Source organism: Microtus oregoni, unplaced genomic scaffold, assembly GCF_018167655.1.
Source record: "Microtus oregoni isolate MIOR12 unplaced genomic scaffold, Mior012 000019F_ref0000042, whole genome shotgun sequence".
Classification (NCBI taxonomy): Eukaryota; Metazoa; Chordata; class Mammalia; order Rodentia; family Cricetidae; genus Microtus; species Microtus oregoni.
In genome coordinates this window covers 4,346,337-4,364,521 of record NW_024543078.1, presented here as the reverse complement: position 1 = coordinate 4,364,521, position 18,185 = coordinate 4,346,337, and the positions used below count along the sequence as shown (strand labels likewise).

The window sequence follows — 18,185 nt, the reverse complement described above, 5'->3', positions numbered from 1 at the left end:
CCGTGGGAGGACTCCATGCCTACCCCATCCCCTTTCCCTAGTGACAGGGCCCCAGTTCCCACTTCCTCCTGGGGACAGGAAGTTGTCCACAGCCAGCTGAGGTTTCCGGCCCCCTAGGCCCGATAAGGTCACTGGAGACCAGCTGGGGACAGCAACTTGGGGGCTTCCTATTGTCCAGGCACAGGCCACCAGGGCCTGAAACACCCAGGATTTTGAGGTCACCAACCCAGGTGACCCATCTTTGCCTGGAAAAACCTAACACCCACCCTGGGACCCCCTGGGTCCCTCTGTCAGGCCCCACCCTCAGGGCATGTGAAACTGGGCAGATACTGGGTGTCTCCCAGACACTCCCCCACCCCCACCCCCCCCCAAAAAAAAACCAAGACAGAACACAAAGACCAGGCAAGGAGACGTCGTAACAGGCTGCATTTAGTGGTTGGGTTTTTCTTTTATGTACAAGAAAATGAGTTCTATTTTTTTCGGATTTTTTTCATAATCTTTTGTTTGTATGTTTTTTATTACTTTTAAATTTTGTCCCCCCACCCCCAAAAAGTGCATTTTTTTAAATCAATTGATTTGTTTTCTTTCTGCCTCCCCCACTTTACTTTATAAAGATTCTTACATCCAGTCAGTGGAATGTCTGTTCTGTGCTCCGGACCCTACACACCAGGCCTGGGCCCTAAAAATCCAAGGCACCTCATTCTGGACCTGGGGCGGGGCACCCCTGGCCCTCTGTCTCCTGAACCCCGTGCCCCCCAAGGTAAGTCAATATTTAGTGCGAGCTAGTTCTGAGATAATCATTCCTGGGGTGAGGAGCTCCCCAAGACCCCTGACCCGTCCGGTGCCAGCCACCCCGAACTCCGGGAAGGCTGTTTCCTCAGCTTAAATAACTTTTTAAAATAAAACTGCAAATATAAATATCTTTCTTTCTCAAAAAATAGGATTTTGCTCTCTTTTTTATTTTTTTGTCGGTTTTTGTCTTTTTTTATTTTTTTTCTATTTTTCCTTTCAGCCTGTGTCCCCATTTACAATCCCGATTCGCACTGTGGACACCCAGGAGTCCCTGACAGCCGGCCTGATGCCCACCTGTGCTGCCTCAGCAGGAGCGTCCCCCGGCCGCCCACCCAGAGAACCCATGGGAGCACCCGAGGAAGGTTAACTGTGCTCAGACAGGGTGACAGCGTGGTGGCCGCTGGAGGGAGGGGTCCTCCTGAGTGACCACCCCAGGGCACCCGCTTTGGTTCCGCCCACTCGAGCCCAGCGTGGCAGGGCCATGGCTGGGCCAGGTCTGTCATTTACATTCATTGGTTTCTATATATATATAGATATATATAGATTTTTTTTCAGTTTTATTATTTTTTGCCTTTTTATTTTATTTATTTTTTCTTAATCTTGAAAGGCCAGTGGGGTAGGAAGGCAAAGAGCAGCAACTACTCAGCAGGCGTGGCCTATGCTCAGGTCACAGGCTGGGGACAGCTGAAGGCCAGTCCCCTCCCCAGTCCTGGGGTCCCCGGAACCCCCCTGGCTGGGCCCTCTCTCTCTCTCTCACTCAAACACACGAAAATTCACCATAATGGAAGTAACAAGTTTGTTATCTTTTTTCCGATTTTTTTTTCTTTTTGTCGTTGGTACCAGGCATTTGAAAAGAAAAAAAAGAAGAAAAAAAAAAGAGCACACACACAAAAATAAACCCCCAAACAACCAAACAAAAACCTCTCTCTCTACAGCACCCTCCGCTCAAACCTCTAGTGAATTCCACAATTCTCTTTGGCAACTTTTATCACGGCCTTAATTTAAATAAAAATTTGTAAAAATCGATCCACATTCTATATACAGTGTGTGATTGCAATATGGGGAGCAGGGGGCGGGCCTTGGGGTTGTCCCGGCGATGGGCCCATGCGGTGGCTGCGGCCTCCCCAGGACGGGCTGGCGGTTAAGGCAAGGTGGGTGTGGGTGGGCAGAAGCTGAGCGCAGAGCTGGGGGCAAGGGTTTAGTGCAATTCCCAAGGGGGTTTGCGTTGTCGCTGGCGGGCTATGGGGCACCCCCCACCACAGTCCCCAAGGGCTCCACCCACCCCAAGTCTGGTGGCCACTGGCCAGGATGACATGTGATTAAGGTTGGTTTTATTGCGAGGGTGGAGCAGTGGGGGCTGCTGGACCCTGCTTGGCCACAGCCCGGTTCCCGGGACAGCTCTCGATGGGAGTGGGGTGCAAGGGAGGCCAGCACCACCCCGCCCCTGGGCCTGCTCCTTCTGCTGGCCCCAAGGGGGGATCCTGAGACATTTGGGGAGGAGGCTCGCGGGATGGGAGGGGATGAAAAGGAAAACCTCTCTGTTAGAGACTGGAAGTGGCCTTCTTATCGAGCTTCCCTTTAGAGCCAAAGAACAAGACATTTGTCAATAGACACACGGGGCATCTCCACCCATGCCGGCACCCGGCAGCATCGTCCCCAACCCCGGCCCCTGTCCGTGGCCTGTGGCTCGGTCACACCGGGCCTTTGGGGGGGAGCCAGAGTTTGGGGGCGTGGGGGGTCAGGTGCCGGCCCCTGGGTTACAGTCAGTGCCTTTGAGTAAAAAGGGGGTGCCTAGGAGGTACTACCACACGGGAAGGGGGGCCGGGCAGGAGTCGTGGGGTCTGGCTGGCCAGGGACCAGCCCTCTCTCCCTCTCTGGGACATCCCTGAGCTGGGAAGCAAATTGGCGAGCCGAAGGGGACAGCGGCCCTGGCTCCCAGGCCTGTGGTCTCCAACAGAGACAAGAGAAAATCAACTGGGCTGGGGAAAGGGGGCCTGGCAGACTCGGGGACCCTGGGTCCCTTCCCGCGGCGTCCTGGCCTCCCCGCCCTGAGCCTCGGGAACACACGTGGATTCTGCCGGAGCAATGGGTTGGGTTTCTTTATTTTATACAAAAATAAATTGACTTAGTTACTTTCCACTGCTTGCTCGCTCTCTCTCTCTCTCTCTCTCTCTCTCCAATTTTTCATAGAAGCTGGGCGCAACTTGTAAACATTTTCTTAAGAATGAAAAGTACCCGTTCAGTTACAAAGTGCCAAGATCCCCACGTGGCTGTCGCCGCTTTAGCTGATTTTTTTTTTAAGTTTTTGTTTTCCCTTCGTATTTAGTAAAATCTTGGGGTTTTATTGCTGTTTTGTGACATTAAGCTGTGGCCTCTCTTGCCCCCTCCCCTGTCCCTGCCTGAGTCCCTGGGGTTCCCTCTGATCTTGGCTACATCCCCCCAAAACTGCTGCCTGCTCCTCTGAGGAAAAGAATATTTTATATATATCTCTCTATATATATCTCTATATAAACTGTCTTTAAGGAGGAAAAGGGGAAATAGATCTAAAAAGTGCTTTAAAAAGTGGGGCGTAGGGTGAAGACGAATTTTCAATCTCTGAACATGGGGCGGGGTCAGGCTAGCGGAGACAGGAGGGTCGGGGGGTCGCCCTGAGCAGTGGCCCCGAGGACCCCGCCAGGTGTAAGTGCTGTGAAAGAAGGTGGCGGGACCCCAGCGGCCCCCCAAATCCCAGCTCCGGCCACCCAGGCTTGGGAATAAATAGACTTGTATGTCAGTGGTGGCCAGGGTAGGGGTGTGCAGAGGTGCGAGGCCACAGGCGGGACGGGAGCAGGGAGGCCGAGGGGACACCCCCCTCTTTAGTAAGTGCCCTGAGGAAGGAGGGTGGGGAGCCGGGGACCATTTTAACGTCCACTCACAGTGGACAGAAAGCATTTAAGGTCTGTCTGAGACCCCTAAAACCAACCAGCAAGGAGCCGGGCGCCTGTCCTGGGGGTCCCCATCACCCTCACCTTAGCCAGGAGCAGGCAGGGAGGCCCCCGGAGTGGGACCCCACACGGACAGGGGCGAGGGGCACGGGAGTGGGTGCGGCCACGTCCTAAGAATCTGTGAAAGGCAGGCGTGCCCACAACGGCCATGGATATATACACGCACACAGGTCCGCGCGTGGATGGATGGAGGGCGTCTGGACAGACAGCTGTGGTGCTAGGGTGGGTGTGTTTTTTCTCTCTTCTCTCTTAAGTTTGTTTTGGTTTTGGTTTGTTTTGAATACGAGTCAGGTTGCAAAGTTACCCTCTGCAGTGGCCACAGCAGGGCCACCTGCACCATCGCTGCCGCTGCCTGCTACATTCAGGCGGCCCGAACCTTCAGGGCTGGCCTCGTCCTCGTCCTCATCCTCGTCCTTAAAGTGCTTCTCCTGGCCATTGCGCGGGGTGTCGGGGAGCCCGGGGGGCGCGGCGGCCCCAGTGGGGACATCAGGGGGCACACCCCGCACGCGGGGCTTGCGGCCGCGGCGCGAGGGGACCCCGTTGCAGCCGTCTTTCTTGAGGTGTCTGTGCAGGTGGTCGGAGCGCACGAAGGTCTTGCAGCAGCTGTCGCACTGGTAGGGCCGCAGCCCTGTGTGCACCCGCATGTGGTTCTTCAGGTCGTAGTTGTGTGCGAAAGCCGCGCCGCACTGCTGGCACAGGTACGGCTTCTCGCCTGTGTGCTTCCGCATGTGCACCTTCAGCTTGTCCTGCCTGCGGGCGAGCGGGTGGGGGCACGGTCAGCAGGCATCCGAAGACCCCAGCCCACCCAAAGCCCGTACACTAAGGGACACTGTTGTGCAACCCCAGGAAAATGCTAAGCTCAATCAAGTCACCTTCCCTTTCCTGAGGCGGGCAAGCGCAGGTGTGCCCCTTCATACAACAGTACTGATTTACTCGGCACCTGCTGAATGTCAGGCCCTGAAAATGCCACCTGGAAAAGGGGCCCAGGGCTATGGGTGCTCTGGCCCAGAAAGACTTTTATGCCGGCCGGGAGGTGGCGGCCTTTAATCCCAGCACTAGAGGGCAGAAGCAGGTGGCTCTGTGTGAATTTGAGCTATCCTGGGCTACAGTCAGTTCTGTACAGCCTGGTCTACACCTTGAGAGACCCTCTCTCTAAGGAAAGTACTACATCTCAAAAACATGCATGGAAGGACAGCAGCACCCCAGGCCACCCTCTGGGGCCTCCTAGACCCTCACAGTGACCCTGCACCACAGCTCCCCACACCCCAAGGCCTCACACGCATCTTGGCTGGCTTCCCTTCTGTGCCCCTGTACCTGAGACACAGCCCAGTGCTGGGACAACTGGCAGGACCACAGTCCCGCAGAGCCCCGGGGGTGCACTCACTGAGATGGTGACTTTCTCCCAGCCCTCACTTGCTGACTGGTGTGACAGTTCTTAGTTCTGTCTGTCCTGTTCTGAGGCATGGACTCCCCGCATAATCTTCCAGCAACCCAGATGGCATCTTTGATCACAAGGGGCAATAACCCCTGTTCAGGCCCTATGGCCCCTCTGCCTTTGCCAAACCCTGGGCACCTGGCTCCTGCTTGGGCTACATCTCTGGCACAGCCCAGGCTGCCACCCCTGCGCCCTCCATGGCTCCCTACTGCTAGAAGGACAAAGCCACCGGTCCTCTGCACCAGACCCTTGCCTCTGCCTCAGCTGTACCAAGAGAACATGCATGAGGTGAACCCCACCCCACCCTCTGTACTTCCCTCCCAAGATCTGCATCAACTATTGGGGGTTTCTTCGGCAGTCCCCCTGCACAGGCCCCACCCAACCAGCACACCAGTGTTTAACGATTTTCTAGATGTGTAAGGGAGAGTTCCCTAGAAGGCTCAGAGGGGGAACTGGATGGCCTGGGGTTGCACAGCAGGACAGGGGCCACACAGAAGCAGGGAGGGGGTGGGAGGCAGCCCCAGTTTCATCACCCCAAGCCCCGGCCTGGGTAATTATAGCCCCGGCTGCCACAGGCCTGGCTTACTCAATGCTCACTGTGAGTCACAGGGGCCCCTGGGCTCCAGGCCTGGAGGGGGCGGTTGGGGGTGGGGGCGGGGAAGGCCCCAGAGAAGGGGTGAGCATGCAGGCCACGGGAGAAAAGGCCTCACTAGGCACCCCTCCCTGGGCCTCAGTTTCTCTGTGGGGAAGAGCCAGCCCCAAGCCTGGGTGGAGCCAGGTGCACACCTGGTGAGAAGGGAGAGTGCTGGGTGGCAGCTGGCAGGCCAGGAACTCCACCATGCTGGTCCCTGCAGAGCCTAGTCCAAAGGAGGGGCCCATGGTCCCCCAGGCCACTCCCCGGGGGCGGAGATTCCCCATCGCTAGTCTCACCCACTAAAGCAACCGCCTCTGTGGTGCTCTTTGTCCCCACCTGGCACTCCTGGGCACCGGAGCCCTGCTGCACCCTCCTCCCCTGCCCTCTGAGGAGGGGGCCAGGGTTCTGGGGAGGGGGCCGGGTGGGGCCAGGAAGTTAGGACAATGGCTTCTTTCTTCAGGCCTCGTAGGCGTGGCTGGGGGAAGCCCAGGGCAGGGGGTAACAGCTGAGTCACTGGGCCTGGCTGCACCCCTGCCTGCCGCACACAGGTCTAGTCTGCCCTGGGTCCACACAGCTCAGGAACTACCTCTGGACTGCTCAAATGCAATCACAAATAGCCCCAGACTGCCCTTGAACTCTCCGCAACTCCTTCCCAGTTCTTTCCACACCTTAAGGCTCAGACCCAGAGACTCCAGCTAACAGCAGGCCCCAGGGCCTTTGCATAGCTGGCCCCGGCTTGAGAGCCTCCCCTGCTCAACTGGCTGGTGGCCTGGTGGGACTCTGGCCCATCTGGGCACAACAGCATTCCTGCACCTGGAAGGCATCTAACAAAGGCTGGCTGGGGAGCCCAGTGCGGTGGCGCACTTTCTGCCCAGCACTGCTGCGGCAGAGCAAAGAGGGTCTCTGCCAGTTCCTGGCCCGCCTAATCTGCATGGGGAGCCCAGGTCTCAAAAAGAGGAAACCGAAACAGGCCAGGCGGTGGTGGCACACACCTTTAATCCCAGCACTTGGGAGGCAGAGGCAGGCGGGTCTCTGAGTTCGAGGCCAGCCTGGTCTACAGAGTGAGTTCCAGGACAGGCTCCAAAGCTACAGAGAAACCCTGTCTTGAAAAATAAAAACAAAAACAAAAAAATCAGAGAAAACATCGTGGAGGCTGATGGATCCCAGTGAACAAACAGACATGGGCGATGCAGGGAGGCCCTGAGAGTCGAGCCCCGCCCCCCCACGTCCTACCCTGCCTGCTCACCTGGTGAAGCGAACTTTGCAGATGTTGCATTCGTAGGGCTTCTCACCCGTGTGCGTGCGGATGTGGCGGGGCAGCTTGCCTGCACCCTGGATCACCTTCTCGCAGATGGGACACTTCTGGAAGGCCTTGGCCCGGATCTTCTTCTCGCCCTTCTGTGACCAGGCCGGGTACACGTCGCCATCATGAGCGCCGCTGAAGTACTTCAGGTAGTAGTCCATGACACCCTTGTCGTCTGCGCGGGACTCCTCATCACTGTCCCCTCGGCCCACCGACGACATCATCTGCTGTAGCAGCGTGCTGGCCGCCAGCCCATCCACATCGGCCGCGTCGCCATCCTCGCCCTCGGCTGCGCCCGACAGGAAGCCTGGGGAGTCGCCAGGCTCGGGGGCCGCCTCAGACAACGATGCTGCCTCCTCCTCTCCAGCGCGGCCATAGTGGCCGTTCTGTGTGGCGGCTGGCGGGGCGGTGGGTGGCGGGAAGAGTCCCCCGGCCGGGGCGTCCTCGTCCCGCTCAGGCCACAGCCCTGGGGTGCTGTCGCCCTCGTCCCCCTCGCCTGGGGGTGGCCGCTCGGCGGGGGGCCCTGGGCCGTAGAAGTCCAAGCCATTGCAGTCGCCCGCAGCCACGGCGGCAACGGCGGCAGCCACAGCGTCCTTAGTGGCATCGAGGTCGTCTTCAGGGGCGCCAAAGCCGGGCCACGGGAAGGCGGCGGGGGGCAGGCTGTTCATGGGGTTGCTGCGGAAGAACTCCAGGTACTCCTTGGCGCGCAGCAGGTTGCGCTGGTCCGTGGGGCCCGCCCCGTCGGGCTGGCCTGCGTCTCCCACATCGTCGGCCGCCAGTATCTGGCGCTCCAGCAGGTCTGCGCACACGTGGCTCACGGCCGGGATCTCCAGCAACCGGGCGGCGCTCAGGATGTCGCCCACGTTGGCCGTGCTGACCGTGAGCGTGGCGGTGTAGGCGAAGTCCATGAGCGCCGTCAGAGCCTCGGCGCTCACGAAGTCGATCTCGTACACGTTCTGCTGGTCCACGACGGCGCCCGACGTGAACAACTTCTTGAAGTACTGGCTGCAGGCGGCCAGCACCGAGCGGTGCGTGGGGAACTCGCGGCCCTCCACCAGGATCACCACGTCACACAGCAACCCCTGTGTCCGCTGCTCATTCAGGCCGCTCAGGATGTCGCTGCTGTGGTCCGGGAACGGGATCCCAATGGGGCCGTCCACGCCGCCAGCCATCTTCCCCTCCGACACCTGCAGGGAGAGGGAAAGGCGGCTATCAGCCGAGGGGACCCCCAGGTAGAGGAAGGTGTCACCAGAGAATGGCTGGACTCCCTGTGCCTGCAGACCAGACCTGAGTCCTGTAGAGGGAGGCCACCCATCCACGACCCCACAGTGAAGTCAGGCCAGTGAGTAACAGGGGAAACCAAACTGCCAACCAGGCCACGCCCCCACACAGGACAGGGCCTCCTGTCTTGGTTGTTCCCCAGGATGGCACTCAACACATGCCAGGCCTCAGTCTCCCCATCTGACAAATGGGCAACCACTCCTGGAGGACCCTGGCAGAGGGGTATCAGGCTGTCCCACCCGTCCCCATCCCTCCTCATCTCTGCCCCCCCCCCAGCTGTGACTCATCTGCCCACAGCCTTGTGCAACCCTCTGGCGCTGTCCCCACCCCTCCGCCCTCTCCAGGGAGCCAGGCTGCCCTTCGCCACCCAACAAGGCCCACATTCCTCCAGATCCTCCTGCCTGCCATTGTAGGGCCAAGGGCCAATGCAGGCCGTCCTTAGAAGGGACAGGGCCCAAGCTGCACCCTCTTCAGCTTCCTGAGGCCTCTGGGCCCCTCCTGTCCCATGCCTGGCCTGGTGCTCACCCAGAGGTTCAAGAGGGAGGCACCGTCCATGGTGGGTCTCCCCTCACAGGAGTGCCTGGTGACACAGACTCCTTTGTGCCCCTCGGCCACCGCCCACCCTCTCTTCCCGCCCCACCAGCTAGCTGCTTGAGCAGAACCCCACACACACACCCTGGACAGGGGAGGGACGACTCAGATGTGATTGTAGGGACTAGGGGGCCAGAGGGGGTGACCAAGGCACAACCCTGGGAAGCTTTGAGGAGCCCCCATTGGTGGTTTCCACCCCCTCCCACCACCTGCTGTCTGGCCCTGGGCCTTGGGGAGAATGTGGGCAGACAAGACAAGCCTGTCCCCTCCAGCCACAGCCAGCCACGGAGAGGGAGGGGGCACGTGACCCCAAAGATGTCCCCCAGCCAGGGTGACCCAGGTCCCTTGAGAGATGGCTCAAAAGTGTCCCTGCAGGGGCCCCCAGGGCCTGAAAAAGTCCAAATGAGTCAGCCTAGCTGCTGCCCTGGGCACGGCCACCCTGGCTTCCCACCAGGCGCTGCGCTCCAGGGCCAGGGGCTGCCGAGCCCTATTTTAAGTGCGAAGGCGCCCAGGCTCCAGCCTCTGGGTCGTGGCTGGGCCAGGCCTGGAGACACGGGGCCACAGAAGCCAGCCCCGTATCACATCCACCCCCCACAAAGGTGACAGGGTGCCCAGGGCCCCAGCAGACACCTGCCTCGCCACGCCCTGGGCCTCTGGAGGCCTCAGGTGAGGAGCAGGCCCTGAGAACAGCCATAGCTCCTGGGGCACACAGGGCGCCAAGAACCTCCGCTGGGCTCCATTAAAGCACACCGGTCAACCATGAAGGAACTGAGGCTGCCCAGCTCCAGGCCTATGTCCCTCCTCAGGGAGACCTTCCCAACGATAACTGGGGTCCCCACACAAGAGTTCCTGCCTGTGCCTGCCTCTGTGGGATTTCTGGGGCTCTTCAGTGCTGAGTCGGCGGCCAGGCAAGGGGCAGGCCCTGGCAGGCCCCTTCTGGGTTAGAGAGGTGGGGCACCCTCTCCTGAGGCCAACCTTACAATAGGGTCAAGCAAAAGGTCAGATGAACCAAAGACCCAGGCCCACACCCTGCTCCACCCACCTGGAAGGCTGACACACCCAGTATCAGGGGACAGCTGCTGGTCCCACCTCTCCTCTAACCTAGGACTACCAGCTGCCCTTTCCAGCCAAGGCCTCACAGTACCTGCGAGGGCCCCAGGGGCTGAAGAAGGGTACTCAGGACCAAGGGTCTGGAAGTGGGAGAGGGGTGGAAGCCTAGGGCTGGGGTCTTTCCAAGGTCACACAGGTGAAGGCTAGGACTGGCCTCCAGGTCCTCAAGAAGAAAGAGGGGGCTTCTGGGAAGGGGCCGGGCGGAAAACTTGCCACCCACCACCTTATTCACATTCCTGGGGCAGGGCCCAGGCGGCAGATGAGGTTGCCAGGGTTCCTACGTGAGCTCCTGCAGGAGGCCACGCCCCTCTGGGCCTCAGTTTCCTTGGGGACTCTGGCCTGAGGTCGCACACCGCACCCCTGCTCAGGTGCGCCCATCAACCCCTTGGGGCTCTGGGGCTTTTCACCCTGGCCTTCACTAGGCCCAGAAAGGGTGGGCAGCCACCCCAAGGTCACACAGCAAGCCTGGCAGCAGGTACAGCCCGCCAGGCCCCTGCCCCGCGGCCCCCGCCCCCTCCCCAGCCTGTGTTTGCAAGGGTTGGTCCCTACGGATCACACAGCCCTGTGACCTGATGCCAATGCCCGCCTGGCCTGGTCTAATTGGACAGGAATTCATTGGGGGCGCAGGGGTGGCCTCCCCAACCCGACTAAAGAGCAGCAGAGGGCCAGGCAGGATTCACTCAGGCCCCGCCATTTACTGTGCATTTATTGCCATAATGGGGAGGGGCTTCCTGCCCGGGGGCCTTAAAGGGCCAGAGGCAGGAAGGCAGCGGCCCAGTGGGAAGTGTGTGAGTGTGGGGGCGGGGACAGGCAGGCCTGTGGGGAGCCCAGCTCCAGGGTGGGGCCCAGGCCCACCCTGTTCCCACGCTCCGAGTGCCACTCATCCAGGAAAGCCAGAAGTGAGGCCTAGTTCCAAGTGGAAACGAAGACCTTCCCCGCCATGGAGGAGTGAGGCTCCTGCTGCTGGGGGCAACCAAGTCAGACCGAAAGGATCCTGAACGGAAAGGACCCTGAACGGACAGAACTGAGCTTAGCTGCACCTGTTATCCAGGATGCCCTCAGAAAGCAAGGCTGAGGGGGCCTGGCAAGACTCTCCTGCCACCTGTAGCCACCTGCAAATGCTCCCCAGAAGGTCCCTGGCTGGCCCAGGGGCCTGCAGAATCCGCCACCTCCCTCCCCAGACTCATACTGGCTCAAGGTGGGCCCGGCTTATTTCCTGTCAAACCAGAAAGGTGTGGGTGGGGAGGGCCACTGAGTGGCCCAACCCCAGCCTGCTGAGGGGACAGATGGAGGGGCCGGGCCTCAGGCCACACTCCAGATCCCACAGAGTGGACACGAAAGGAGGCTGGACCCTGAGACAGTGCTGGAGGAGGGCTGACCACCCTCATCCCACCTAAGGACAGGGGACACTGCTGGGAGGGGGTCTGGAACCGGGGCCCCTCCCTCAACACACGGGGGACTAGATCAGAGAGGGGAGGCCAGGGCCCAGGGCCACAGAGCCAGCTGGAATTTGAACCTGGCTGGTCTTGCCTAACTCGTTCTTCCCAGGGCGCCTCTCCCCTCCCCCGACACAGCCCCCAGGGAGCTCAGGGCACAGGGGCGCTGCCCTCACACGAGCTATGGGGCAACATCACCCTGGGGGGCTGGCAGGACAGGGGTCCCTCTGCCAGTTCAGGACGGCAGAGCCGCTCCCACCCATCAGTCCCTCCAAACCTGTTCAGGTTGGCGGCAGGAAGTAGGGATGAGGACACAGTCAGGGAAACTGAGGCAGAGGGGGAATTTGGCCCCTCGTGGTGGGCTGCAGACCCTGCCTCAGCTTGCTCTCCTGGCTCGCTACAGGGCCTGTGATGGGGGAAGGCCAGGGTGGCTCAGGTGGCAAAGACCCTGGGGTGCCCCGAGCAGACCCCGGGGAAACCCAACCCAAGAGGACACACAGACACGGGTTAAGGATCTGAGACAAGAGTTGTGGGCCCTCCCCGCGTCAGGCCCTGGGGACCAGGGGTGCAACTGTGGCACTGTAAACCTGGAACCCAGATGTACACTGCCCACCGTGTGCCCAGTCCCCAGGGTGGCAGATGCATGGGACCAGGGGACAGACTAGGGTTCCAGCTGTGTGACCTTGGAGTCTCACTGTCCCTCTCTGGGCTCAATGTCATTGTGGGCAGGATCCCTAGGCATGACAGGTGTTAGTTAAGGCATCCAGTCCCAGACACCAGCCTCCCAATCTTTTGGAAAAGAGTCCCCTGGAACACTAGGGGACTTTTGGGAAGACCCCTACACTCAGGGGGAGACCACCTGGGACATGACCTTGAGTCTATCCCCTGTGCCTCCCAGTCCCTCTGTCCCTCTGGCCTCGAAGACCCCCGCTTACCAGAACCCTCCTCACTCCAAGCCTGGGTTTCCTTCTATGTGACAAGGACTGAGTTACAGGTCACACAGCCTCAAGGAAAAGAACAGAATGCACCCAAAAGCCACCAAGGACGAGGCACTCCTGCCCAGAAACCGTCCCCACACCAGGCCACACAGGACTCTGCCTCTCTGGCCTCAGTGTCCCCAAACGCCTGAGACCCTAGGTGTATAGCTCCCCTTCCTGAACCGGGAGCTGCCTGGCCTCGGCCAATTTCAACTAAATAATAAATACCCCCACCCCCAAAGTGACCGGCAAATTAAAATTTCAGTGTCCCGGTTGGATCCTGTTTCCTGCCTGTCTTCCAGCCCAGGCTGCCCCCTCCCTCCCTCCCCCAGGCCGTCTCCACAGCGATGCCTGCCGGTAAACAGAGCCCCGAGCCCAGCCCCGGAGAGGTGCCAGGGCCTAGCTGGGGGAGCCACTGGAGGCCCTCCGGGAAAGGTGTGGGGTGGGGAGGTGACCCTGGGATGAGCAGACGTCCCCAGGCTGAGAGAACCCTCTTGCAACCCAGGGCCTAGCCTGAGCCAAGGGAGGGAGGGAAGGCCTGGGGACCTCTCCCACCTCAGTCCTGCCAATTGCAAGTAATCAGCTTGGTGCCTGGGGGGGGGGGGGGCTCCCCCCTCCTCAGCGTGGGAGCGGCCACTCAGGGTGACGCCCTGGGCCCGGGCTTGGGGGAAGGTGGGGGGGTTGGCTTGCTGACATCGGAGGCCGGAGACACCCTCGCCGGGGGAAGCAGCTGTGGCAAGGGGGGGGGGGAGACACAGGGTTTCCGCCAAGTCTGTCACCCATGGGTGCTGGGCTTAGTGATTCACGGGTGCTGAGCTAAGTAGGTCTGCTTGGAAAGGGAGGGAAAGGAGAGGAGGGAACCAGGGAAGCCATCTGTCTCTCTCTCTCACTTCCGCCACTAAAGAAGCACCCTTGGGTGCCAGGCCCAGGTGGGGACGGCGGCGGGGGCGCACGTGGTGGCGATGGCGACGGGGAGGAGGAGGAGGAAGGGAAGAAGGAAGGGACGGGACGGCGGCCCCGAGGCCGCGCGGCTCCTACCTCCTTTCCGGGCGGCGCGAGGGCCCCGGCGACCGTGACGATGGCTGCGGCGGGCTGGCGGCTCCGAGCCCCGGCGGGCGACGCTGAGCCCGGCCCCGCGCCACCCTCCGCCGCCGCCCGGCCAATCCCCACCCGGGCTGGGGGGAGGGCGATGCAAATTACCCCGGATCTGGGTCCGCCCGTCACCTCCCCCGCGCCCGGCCCGGCCCGCGCCAGGCCGCGCATCCCCGGCCTCGCCTGAAGCCCCGAGGCCCCGACACCACACCCTCCCCCTGGGAGGGAACGTCTCGTCTTGCGGAGGAACCTTTCTCCTCGTCCCGGAGCGTCCGGAACTAAACGGAAACGGGAAAAAAAATAAAATAGCGAAACAAAGGGGGGGGGCCTAGGGACGGTTACACAACAGGAGGGGAGGGGCGGCAGCCGGAAGCCGGGACCGCCACCGGCCCCCGGCGAGGGAGCCACGGAAGCTCCGCCCCTCCCACAAGACCCCGCCCCTCGACGCGGGGTCCACCCTCATACTGCGCCGCGCCGGACGGCTTCTCCCTTCCATTGGCCCTCTGGTCCGCCGCTCACCGCCCCTCCTCTGCAACGCCCCTCCCTGACCGGTGGCATCGCGAAGCATTCTGGGACTTGTAGTCCAAACTCCCTGACCACCTTACGAGACGCCAAGCCCTGAAGGTAAGAGAAAGAACTACAGCGCCCAGGAGAACCGAGAGAGGCCGCGCCCGCCCCCCGGACACCCCACCCCTTCCCCCCGCCTCTCGCTCTTTTTTTTTCTTTCTGCAAAGCCCCCCTCCCTGTTTTTTCAGCCCCCTCCCCCCTCCCCCATGGAGCTCCATCCTGCGTCCAACTCCAACGTCTGCGCGCAGTCCCGGATAGCTCCCCCCCCCCCCGCCCCGCCTGCCCACGACCACTCGGAAAGGGGAACGGCGCGCGCCCCGGGCCCTACTGCAAACTTAGCACGCGACGCGCCCCTCTGCCCCCACCTCCGCCCGCGGTGCGGCCCGGCTCCCCTCCCCCGCGCCCCGCGCGCCCGGAGCCCCGAGGCTGGGCAGCCCGAGTCGGGAGGAGGGGAGCGAGCGCAGGCTCGTGCCCTTCGCCCCGGAGGGACCCGGGCGGAGCCCCCCCTCACTAGCCTCCAGCTGTAACCGGGCACCCCCTGGTTTCTAGAACCCCGGAGCTGCGGAGGCACCCCAGATTCCTCATCCAGCCCGTCTCCGCTCTCTTCGGGCGTTCCGGGTGCGCACTGCGCCCCCGGCCGCGTCCCCACCCTGCAAGGAAATTTAAAAATATATATATATAGAAAGAAAGAAACAAAAACAAGACCCACCTCTCCGAGAGGGCTCCCCTTCAGCCGGGCGGCTTACCTCGCGGGGACCCGGGCCCGGAGGACGCGCGATCGGGGCTGCCCGCGGCGCGGACCTCGCTCGGGCGGGCGGCGGCGTCACTGCCCCTACAGTAGCCGTACAGTACGCAAAGCCCCGTATGATGCTCGCGACTCCCTTCCTGGTTTGTCCGAGGGCAAGAGGGGTCCTCCCTCGTCTTAAAGGTGCCGCAGCGCCGGCACCCCCACGCCCAGCCCGCCCCCCCGGCCGCCGCGGCCAGAACAGGCTCTGCAGGTCGGCTCTTGCCACGTCCCGCGGGGCTGCGCCGCGAGAGCAGATCCGGCTGCGATTAAGGATTTGGGGGTGCCGGGCGGGCGGGGGGCGCAGCCCCGACCCATCGGCCCCTCCCCTGGCAAGCCCGTGACCTCTCCGCCCCGTGCGCGGCGCCGTGCCAGCCTGCTGGCTTATCTACGGCCCGGAGCACCCCGGGGTGCTGGGGGCGGGCAAGAGGGGCCCCTCGGGTGTAAGGGGTGGGGGCCGCAGATAAACAGCCCCAGCCTGTGCGCGCTGGGTGGGGTGCAGGGGGCGCGAGCTGTGCCCCCGACGCCCGGGGCAGGGTGGGGCGGGTTGGCAGCGGGGGCGGGAGCGCGGTGCGCACCCGGAGGACCCACTGCTGGAGCGTGGGGGGCGCGCTGGACCCGGGAGCTGAGGGGAAGGCGAGGAAGTGACGGTCCTCCACCGCCACACCTCTCTCCTGGGCTACCAGGGTGATGGCACGATTTCTCATCGCCCTCCCCTGGGCCTCAGTTTCCCCAAGTGTTGCAAGGGACTGGAGGGAGGGGTTGTTGCAAAGACGGCGAAGTTGCCTCGGAGCTCTGGCTTTCCGTACCTTCACCCTGAGCCTCAGTTTACCCAAGAAGTCCAAGCGGCCCAGGAGGGGAAGAAGGAGGGTATTTGCTAGCGTGCATCTGAGCTCCGGGTCCCCCAGCCCCCACCTTAAACCTCAGTTTACCCAAACTGCGACGAAGCCAGTGGAGGGGGAGCTGTTTGCAAGTATGGCTAAGTTGTTTCAGAGAGTCGGGGCTCCATCTACCCCCATCTGGGCCTCAGTTTACCCAAAGCCGTGCCAGGGACCCCCCACCCAGGGTTAGGCTTGCAGGGCCCCGAGGTGGCAGCTCAGCTCGGGGGGGGGGGGGTCCCCTCCCTCACCGTTGCAGCCAGCCAGCAAACCTGCCGCCCCGCGATTACATAAAACAGTCGCCTCCACCCGGCTGTGCCAGGGGCGTAGCGCGGGGAAGGGGTTGGCGAGGGGCGGGGAAGGACGGTTGTTTTCCAGGCCTTGTAATTTTCCCCGCAGCCGGCTGGCTGGTCTGTCTGAGGTGGGGCGTGGACCCGGACCCTCGCAGGAGCGTCGCGCAATCCCGGAGCAGGACCGAGGTGGGGAGTCGGGAAGCGCGGATCCAACCCAGCTTTATTTCTTGTTTTCCTTTTTCACCCCCGTGTCTTTTTCTCTCCCATTTCCTCTCCGGTCGTGGGAGAGGTCCGGAGAGGGAGGGGAAGGGAGAGGAGGGGACAAGCGACATCCTGGTTCACCAGGCCTGCTGGGTTTGGGCTCCACCACGCTACCCGACAACCCGGCTGTGGGTCCGCAGCTCGCGGGAGGGGGCGGAGTAAGAGCGTACTCCAGGCCTCAGTTTCCCCTTCTGTGCCCCTTCTGATGGACCGCATGGGATGTCAGCCTCCAAATATTTGGGTCCTTACTTTAGGATATTTTTCATTCATTGGTATTACTGTTATCAATATTTTTTACAGATTGTCCTAATATGTTTATTTTGTTTTTTATATCAAAGCATCGACCCCTCCCCCGTCTCCAACACATCTTTAAAAGTACAGTTCACCTGGATCTATGGGAGACAGGTAGAGGCAGGTGGATCTCTGTGAGTTCTAGGCCAGCCTCGTCTACAGAATGAGTTTCAGGACAGCCGGGACTACGTAGTGACACTCTGCCTCAAAAATATAAATAAAAATGCCTTTCAACACCCAAGCAGTCTGGATTCGCGTTTTATATTAATAAATTGCCTTCTAAGGGGAAACCCAGGAGGTCCCCCACAGGGGAAGTGGTAGCCCCGCGCCAGGCAGTGACACCAGCCAAGAAGGTGGGCAGCCACGTGAGCCCGACGGGGGTGGGGTGGGGACCCGGAACCTTGGCCTTGGAACCCTTCCTTAAGCACCGGGGTGCCACGCCCTCCTGGATCTGCCGGGGCCACAGGGGGCGGGGTTACCCGTGTCTCCCGGAATTCACTGAGGGCACTTTCCACGCCCACGGCTGAAGCTCCTCCCACCTGCCTCGATTTCCCCAGAGACTGGTGCAGCTCCAGCGGTCACCTCAGGCTGGACCCTCCCTAGGGGCCTGGACAGACCAGCATCACCTGCAGAGCACCTTGGACCATATCTCCCCAGTTTTCTAATAAGTCAGAAAGGGGTCCAGGCCGGGTGGGAGGATGGGGGCGGGGTGAGTCAGGAGAGAACTGGAGGAGAAGGCTAGAAAGGGCTGGCCTGGGCAGCTTTCACGACCTCGCAGCAACCAATGACCGATGAAGCTTGGATTTTAATTCTGAGGAAGAGACAGGAGGATTCTAAGAGTCCTGAGGCTAGCCTGGTCAACATAGCCAGTCCTAGGTCACGCAGGACTACTTGTGGGGATCTTCTCTAAAAGGGAAAAAGTAAATAAATTAAAATCGAATCTAGGGCCGGGTAGTGGTACACGCCTTTAATTCCAGCACTTGGGACAGACAGGTGGAGCTCTTTTGAGTCTGGTCCAGAACATGAGGGCTACAGAAAAACCCTGTCTCAGGGGGAAAAAATCTAATCTAAATCTAAATCTAATCTAATTTACTGCTGTGGGTGAGGTGACACAGACCTGTGAGCCCTGCAGGTCAGAGGCCTGGAGAACCAGGAATTAGTTCAAGGTCACCCTCAACTACTTACAAATTTGACCCCACCAGGGCTCCTCGGGTCCCCAGCTCAAAAATAAACAAATTGCCAGGTGACAGCAGGGCAACCTTAATTGGAGCCCTCTGGGGGCAGAGGCCAGCCTGGTCTACAGAATGAGTTCCAGCACAGCCAGGGCTACACAGGGAAACCCTGTCTCGATAAAACAACAACAAAATAATAATTATAAGGCAGCAAAACGTTAATGCAATTAAAATATAAATCAGAGTGAGGAGATGTGCTAGGGTCTGTGGGACATTTTACCCCTTAATTTATTTTTATTGATTT

At 60.9% G+C, this 18,185-nt stretch overlaps 1 protein-coding gene across 4 annotated transcripts; it reads right to left on the bottom strand.

The window, feature by feature from the left end:
- Window positions 1-413: 413 nt before the first annotated feature.
- Window positions 414-16,183, bottom strand: Zbtb7a (zinc finger and BTB domain containing 7A). Of its 4 annotated transcripts, none has more exons than XM_041669680.1 (3): window positions 16,116-16,183; window positions 7,092-8,335; window positions 414-4,526 (listed from the first exon to the last, which is right to left on the bottom strand). In XM_041669680.1, the coding sequence occupies exons 2-3, from the start codon at window positions 8,318-8,320 to the stop codon at window positions 4,064-4,066; spliced, it is 1,692 nt and encodes a 563-aa protein (XP_041525614.1). In that variant the 5' UTR covers window positions 8,321-8,335; window positions 16,116-16,183; the 3' UTR covers window positions 414-4,063. The 4 variants fall into 4 exon arrangements, with proteins under 4 accessions (XP_041525614.1, XP_041525613.1, XP_041525612.1 ...); XM_041669679.1 differs by lacking the exon at window positions 16,116-16,183 and adding an exon at window positions 14,949-15,355; XM_041669678.1 differs by lacking the exon at window positions 16,116-16,183 and adding an exon at window positions 14,912-15,354.
- Window positions 16,184-18,185: the final 2,002 nt, after the last annotated feature.